This window comes from Seriola lalandi, unplaced genomic scaffold, assembly GCF_002814215.2.
Source record: "Seriola lalandi dorsalis isolate HSWRI2012SDOR001 ecotype SW California unplaced genomic scaffold, Sedor1 jcf7180002054554, whole genome shotgun sequence".
In the NCBI taxonomy this organism is placed as follows: Eukaryota; Metazoa; Chordata; class Actinopteri; order Carangiformes; family Carangidae; genus Seriola; species Seriola lalandi.
The window spans coordinates 736,552-744,451 of NW_019525107.1; the positions used below are offsets into that span (position 1 = coordinate 736,552).

The 7,900-nt window shown below is 43.2% G+C and overlaps 1 protein-coding gene across 1 annotated transcript in view; it reads left to right on the forward strand.

Moving 5' to 3' along the window:
* The first annotated feature begins 6,173 nt into the window (after window positions 1-6,173).
* itga5 (integrin, alpha 5 (fibronectin receptor, alpha polypeptide)) overlaps window positions 6,174-7,900 on the forward strand; it is a 34,816-nt gene continuing 33,089 nt past the window's right edge. The window contains exon 1 of the mRNA XM_023415589.2: window positions 6,174-6,618. Coding sequence (XP_023271357.1) covers window positions 6,410-6,618 — 209 coding nt within the window. The 5' untranslated portion in view covers window positions 6,174-6,409. The remainder of the gene's footprint in view (window positions 6,619-7,900) is intronic.

Consider the following 7,900-nt stretch of genomic DNA (forward strand, 5'->3'; position numbering starts at 1 on the left):
ACAGCGCCATCATCAAGTCAAAAATATTATTTGTTCATTTATTACCAAATACTTGCAAAAACTAATGACATTCCTATCTGCCTCAGCTCTACTTCGATTTTAGTGGTGATTAGCATGCTAACAGGCTAACCTAGAATGGTGAACATGATCAACACTATACCGGCTACATAGGTTAGTATGCTTATGTGAGCATTTAGCTCAAAGCACCACTGTGCCAAAGTACAGCTGTATGGAGGCGCTAGTGGCTGCAGACTGGTTCACATATGAATCAAAAAGAAAACAGTAGAGATACATAAGCATTTAGCAGCAGGCTGTGTTGAAGGATCCTGCACTGCATGGCTGGGTGAATAAAAGTCAAGGTTGGCTACAGGAAGGAAGAGATAACATGACCACAATAACCAGAAACATTCATCAAAACCGTATCAATTGTTATTGTTATTGTTACACACATAATGTTGATGTAGATGATACATGATGACAGTAAATGACTCCACTGTAAAAACACTTGCTTACACACCAGTCTTGATGCAAACACGTAGAGGACACATTATGAGAAGCTTTTGTTTTATGCCATCAGCCATCATTATTGCTCCATCAATCTCGTCTAGAAATGTGTCCAGAGGAAATACGACCATTCCGCTGATAAAGTGTTGAAAGTCAGTGTAATGGTGTTGTGTCTACTAGTGCGCTCAGCGATTCGTTATCATGAGATTTCTCAAGTCACAACACAGAGTAGCTAAAGTCCTTCTTAAAGAGTGGTGCACCCCCTTCAATCATACTTGTAATGCAAATATGTGCTTAAAACAGCAGTGGCTGAATCTTAGCCACTGCTGTTTTTGTAACAATAACTTCCGACTGTAAAAAGAAAAAAGAAAATGTTTACACTTATGTCTGTGAATATAAGAAGACACAGTATGCTATACTTACCTATGAAGTGCAGTTTGTTCTTGCCATGGGAAGCTGGGTGCGACTGTTTTTATATGCATTGTGTCAAACATGTTTGGCCAGGGGGAGTGGGTGTGGGAAAGCAACAGCAGCAAATTGGAGGGAATGTGTGAATGGTTATGCGTGTGTGTGTGTGTGTGTGTGTGTATGTGTGTGTGTTGTGTGTGTATATTTGCGTGTGAAACAATAACCCGAGGCTCTCCAGTGATCACACTGATTCACTGCCCTCTCCTGCTGTACCCCCAGATACACACATTTTACAGCCGCATTCCTTCTCTCCGAGGTCTTGCGGTGGCCCCGCAGCACGCACCCGCCCCAATAGCATAACACAGGAGGGGGGTCAGGGGGCACACCATTACTCTGAGAGACAAATAGGCCATCCAAATAAAACATGACACCCTAAACACATGACCTGAATGCAAAACTGGACGACTGCCTGCGCACACGTCCTATTCAATGTCATCTTTTTAACTCAAACATTCCTGTTCGCAAGTTTCCACCATCATATGGGTTTTGACCTGGTTTTGGAATCAGACCTGCTGCAGTTTATTTGTTGTTTTTTAATTATAACTTGCAATCCCTCTCAGAGTGTTACTAGCTTTATGGTCCATTGTTTTTTTCTGGTATTTAAGAGGATTTTCTTATAAGCCCACCTTGTACCATGTTTTGTAGCCGAGGTCTTGCATCTTGTCTTGCTTCATCAGCCTGGCCACTCGGCCTCGGTGACCTCCCGTTAAATGATGTCAAGCGTTTTATGCCGCCTCTTAAAAGGTTGTGTTTCTAAGCAAACAAAATCAGTGAGCTAGGACTGAGACTAAACACTGCATGAAGCGCAGCGCTGGCTGTAACTGCAGGCAGGTTACAGTTGCTGTTTGGGGACACTTGTGTGTGTTATGGACTGTAGAATGAGGACGATGGAGCTGGTGGTGGGGTTCTCTCCCCCCACCTCCATCAGTTTGCATACTGCTGCTTTACTGCCCTGCTCCCTCAGACTGATTAGCAGATGTACATAAAAACACAACTTCTCGTTTCCAGGTGTTTTGTGGCTGTTTTAACAAGGCAACTAAACAATGGACACTGTTTGAATCATCTTCCTCCCCACACACGTTGTCTCAATTTATCTGGATTGACAGTAAAAGCTCACAAGAGGAAACCATAATGCAGAAGGGCGGGTGATCTTTGCCTTGTAAGGAGCCTCCTGGATGATTTCTCCTTCTAAAACAATCAAATGATTCACTCCGCTACTACGTTGCTAAGAGCTTGTGTTGAAAACAATGGACAGTCCACTCAGCAACACTGGCCAGCTCAGGACTTCCACTCCTTAATGACAAATCTGTCATCCAGTGTGCAATGTCTCAGACTGGCTGGAGAAATCAGCAACACTTCACCACCCTTCCTCCTTGTACATGGGGAATGTTACAGAAAACAGAGGGGGCAAGCAGTGCGGAGTGTGCATGTATGTATCATGTGTGTTTGTGTGTGAGCGTAACAGAAACACAAAGAATAGGAACCTGGTGAAACAGGAAGCCTGGGCTGGCTTTTACATTGGAGGAATTTCCTGTCTGTAAGATGTGTATCACTGCGTTTCTACAGTTGAGGAGAGACAGAGAGGGGAAGAGGGAGGAAGGAAGGAAAGTTTGTTCTGTGTGTTTGAAAGGCGTTTCAAGACAGGTTTCAGGCTTAGGATTTAGATCATGAGGAGGTTTGAATCTGAGCCACAGAAGCCCATTCTTCTTAAAGACAAACATAAATTGAGGGCTGCACTTTTTTTCCCATAACAGTTTAGCCCCACAATTTCCATCATTTACCCCAATTTCCTTTCACAGCAAGACTTTTTTTGTCCAACTTAAATGAAACACAAATTCCATACACGTGAAAGGAACTGGCAAACTGCTTCAAGGAACAAACAGAAGTTAAATCCGACTGATTGTTGTGACGGGTGACTTATGTGTGTACAAACTTATCGAGTTGCCTGTTGTGGCCTTTATTTGCTGTCTGTTCCCGAGTGGTAAAATAGTGTTTATTCTGCGACTTAAAAGGCTAACAGTTGCCTAATGGCAGCCATCAGTGTGTCTCCCCCACCCCGCCCCCATGGTCCCCCATCAGTGTCAGCCCACTGTTTGTGCTACAAAGAGAAATGGGATGAGGGTGGGTGGAGGCTGGTGCCTCGGGGATTAAAGATCATTTGAAAGTGGCAGATAGATTTAGTGATTGTGTTCTGAATAGATTCAGAGACCACCTTGATTTTGAAGTTTGAGTGCTGCACCGATTTAGCATAGCGCTCCTGTAGCACAGCCACTTTTTTTATTTTCATTCATTGTCAAAATCTGGCACCTACATTACCCACAATGCAATTTAACCAACAAATGTTTGGTTAGAGTTTTGGATGTGCTATGCTAGAAGTGGCTAATGTAGCCTCCAGCTGTTAGCTTCAAGCAGAGTTGAGGAGCGGGCTGCAGAGATCTGGTGAGCTCACTTCTTTCTAATTCTACATCCTCTCGTTTTTAATTTTATTTTCAAACTTGTAATCAGCACTGACTCAAGTGGCGTCACTTGAGGTCATTTATCAGACTTCACACAGCTCCCTCTTGAACCATAAAAGGCTCTATACAACTTTTTAAACATATGCATGTCTAAAATCTGCTGGCGCTATTAATAATATGCCCCTATATCGGAAAACATGTGCTCACTCAGCCAAGTGGAAGAGGGTCAGTGTATGTGTGTGTACACATGTGTGTGTCCTTGCATGCATGCACATATATATGCCTGGCTTTGCAGAAGTGCCAATGTGTCAGGTCTATATTTAAAATAGCTGGCCAGTTGTGAAATGTTCTATAAGTGTTTTGCTGCACTTCAGATCTGTTGCCATAGTGGCTAAGTGATGATGTCAAAGCAGAGGCATTGGAATAAAACCACACCCCCTTTTTCAACAGAAATCACAGTTGGAGCGAGATGGAAAATACTGTTCAGTTGGCCACTAGCAGGCCAGGCTCTGGCTTCACACAGAAAATATGCTTAACGGAACACACTTGTACACACAGGATTGTAGGTTGAGTCGATGCTGGACGACACACCTACAGACGTGTGTGAAGAGGGGACAAAATGCTTGAAAGATACAGGCAAATTCTGGTCCTTTAAGAGGTCAAATAGATAACTGTGGGCGGTTCGATAACATAAGAACAGAGCTGTACAATTAGGCAGACGCCAAAGAAGACTAAGAGTGACTAAGAGCTGATAGCGATGATCTATTTCCAAAGTATTTTCTCACCCCTCTGACTGACCTCATACATGAGTATATTTAGGTGACTGTGGCTTCAGAGTTTCAGAATAAACACAAATGAGCCCAAATACCTTTAATTTTGAGTCATCAGTATGTTTGTGACAGATGCACAAACATGTTTACATTACAGAATTTGAATATGTTATTTATCTTGGAAACCTGATCACAACTTCAGTGGGAAAGTTTGGACTCCAAATCACTTTGATGGCTACATGTAATCCATCTGTCTGTCAGCCCCGCCTTGAACTCTGGCTCTCATTTATCTACAATCTCATCCTGAGGACCTAAAAACAGAATTGGACTCTTCCAGTATTACGGCTTTGAACCATCAAGTGCCCCCAACAGCTGTGAACCGCTCCCCCCTCCCTCAGTCGCTCTGGATTACTCCCATCACTCTACAGTCAGACCTCGTTCCTGGTGTCGGGGCGCTTCAGACCAGTTATAAATATGAGCAGCACTTGACAGAGAGTTCATGTTGCTACTGCGACAAAGCCAAATTTGGCCCCTGTGTTCAATCCCTGAGGCTTCAAGTGAATCAGCTAAACCAACAGTCACTAATTCCAGCCGGCCTGGATTAGTTTATTAAAGGTCTCATTTCAGTGAGTAGTTGCTTTTCGCAGCCTAACCACTTTCCTTTAGGATCGCGTGTGACTCAGAGGCAGGAATACAAAATCTTCCCACACACCCCCATGATCACCAAGGGACATCGTATGCCCGAATCAGATCGGCGCTGTAATTAGATAGAAATACATATGGATCACACATTTAGTTTCAAGGGTGTGTAGTGGAGGTATAATTAGTGTGGAGTTGTACAAATAAATCACTTGGGAAGTTTATTTGACCTGTGGAGCAGTGGCAGTTTATATTCCTGGTTTTAGCAAAACAAAAGTGAACACAGAACTACCTTATAATTATTGAAAGAGCTGGGGTTAAGGCTATTAAAAGTCCCATTTTTTATACTTTTCTGGTGCTTTATTTGAAGTTTTAATATCCATAAAAAGGTATATTTGTGGTTTAAAGTACCAAACACACTAGTTTTACATCTCCTCTCTCAGGCTCCTCTCTGGAGCTCTAGCAGGTCGGTGAGCCAATCAGAAGAGAGGATCAGAGCCTCACTGAGCCCCTGTTCTGATTGGATGACTGTTTTCTGAGTGGTCAAATAAATATATAGCAGATTTCAGGTAAACACTCACAGAATCAAAATCCTGCAAGGTTGGATGGTGGTTCCAGGTGGGCGGGGCTTGGGGCAGGGCTGAGAGCCGTGACTGCTTTGTTGTGACATCACAAAGCATCACAGAAGTCCTGACGGCTCATTTTAAGGCTCAGTTTCTGAATACAGCCTGTGTGCATTTCTCTGTGGACTGAGCACTTAGAGCTTATATAGAGCTTAAACCTGCTTTATGATAAAAAAAAAGACATGGAAAAAATCTGACTTTATACAATATGGGACCTTTAATGCTCACAAAGGACACACACAGTGCTTAGTAACAGTCTGAATTCCTGACTTATCACTGAAAACCTGAGAGATAATGATCCACAAGATTATCATGTCATGGACAGCAGAAGCATCTAAATAGCCAACCATGTACTAGTTGGACATATGAAGTTTCATTGACCTTCCCATCACCCAGCAGACTGCCTTCTCTGACACCACCTTCAGTCTCAAAAGGTCAAGATAACTGAGATAAAAGGAGAATTTTGGATCCATTGTTCCTTTGGTTAATAATCTTTGTGTTCCTGATAAGAAAGTCTCCCGACTCAAAAGTGCAAAAATTACCATATCTTTACCACACTGGTAAACATACACTCAGAGATAGGTTAGTGGATGAGAAGAGCCCTCTGCAAAGTTTTTTTTTTAAGGGAATCACAGGCTCCTCCTCTTCCAAACTTTGTCACTGCTGTGGGAACTCCCTGCTCCATGTATCATGATTAGGTGAGCAGAGAAGGCGTGGGCCTTGGGAGAGGCAGAGAGAGAGAGAAGCACGGAGCGGAGTGAGGAAGCTGAGAGGAGCTGACGGAGCATTAATGAGATATTGGCCGGTTAGAGTTACAGGGATGCAGTTTTAGCCGTATGCCGCAACTGTTTTCAGGCTTGATCTGCTGATTTGAAAAAAAAAGCGCGGAAACTGGGACATTTTTCACCAGTGAAAAGAAACTTTAGTGGATTAATTTATTCTCCAAAAAATGGGATTTGGACGGTTTTGCGTAAAGACGCCGAGGATGGTGGCCCCTCTCGCCCGCTCACTCTTTTGTATCATCGGGCTGTTACTCACTTTTTCTCAGCCTGTCTGCGAGGCGTTCAACTTGGACGTGGAGAATCCAACTGTTTACAGCGGACCCAAAGGGAGCTACTTCGGATATGCTGTTGACTTTTATTTGGCTGATTCTGCCAGGTGAGATTCTTTAACACAAACGTTAAGTAGCTTTACAATTGTTTTATTTTTAAAAACAGGCTTCTTTCAGAAACAAGCTCCAGCAAAAGTCTAAGACATTTGTGTATTATTTACCTCTGGGCACTTCACGAAATCCAGTTGTACACAAATATGTTGCGCACAGCGTGCAAACTTTCCACTGGTTTATATAGGATTTCTTTTGCTTTTTTCTTTTTTTTTTGCCAAACTTCTGAACATTTACAACTCCCCTGTTAAAGTTACAGAGCAACTTTCCAATTGGAAAAGAACACAATACATTTGTCGGATGGTCTTCTGGCTCTGATATAAAATCAGGGTTTTTAAGTATATACTGTGCCTTCTGTACACATTCTTTACGCACAGCGCACATACCCTCAGTGTGCACATAACTCACTGTAATTGAATATATTCAGGAAATTGCATTTATGTTCTAAATGACTCCTACATTAAAGCCCGGATTATGACAATATAAAAGAGTGGCTGTTTCATCATAAAAAAGGGATGAACCCAGAGAAAGAACAGAACCTTTTGGGATCGTCCTCAAATCTTAATGTCATTGCCCCTCACAAAATGACATTTAATTCTGACCTCTTAATCTGCCCTCGCTTTAAAACCCTAGAAAAAAGCCTGTTAACTGCAGCCGTGAGCGATCGCGTCATATTGGACTGAAATGATTGTGATGCCTCCTGGCTCTGTGGGGATGTGATCCCTGTGACACCCAGCAGGCTACCGCCGTCTCAGCACTCATCCTTATGAGATTTTTAGTATCAGTCTTTTTTCTTTTTTTTTGTTGGACTTAAACTCATGCATGACATGCCTGTGGTCTGGTCTAATACCTCAGCAGTCTGAGGAGAAAATAATACTGTGGAACATCCTGACTGTCCCTAGGAGCATGTGGTCTTTGTATATGAACTAGGGTACAGAGAAAAAGCGAGGCATGGGTTAATATGATAGATGTGCATTCAGTAGGGTTTTGTGAGCTGCAGTGGACCCAACCCTGTAATTGTAATAATCATTTACAAAAGGTCGTGCAGCCTCAGTCAAGACTTTCAGTCAGACATGATCAGACTTCCTGGCTCAGTGTGTGTCTGCTGAGCACTAAAGGTGTCTCGGCCCACCGTTCAAGCAGACCAGCATGCTGGGATTTCAGAAAGGGCTTTGTGCCGAGTGGGCCGTCAGCAGCTTTAGTTCCCCCTGTTTCTCTTCCCCACTTCCCTGGACAGCAGACACGCAGACATGGGTAGTCCCCCCCACCCCCCTTTGC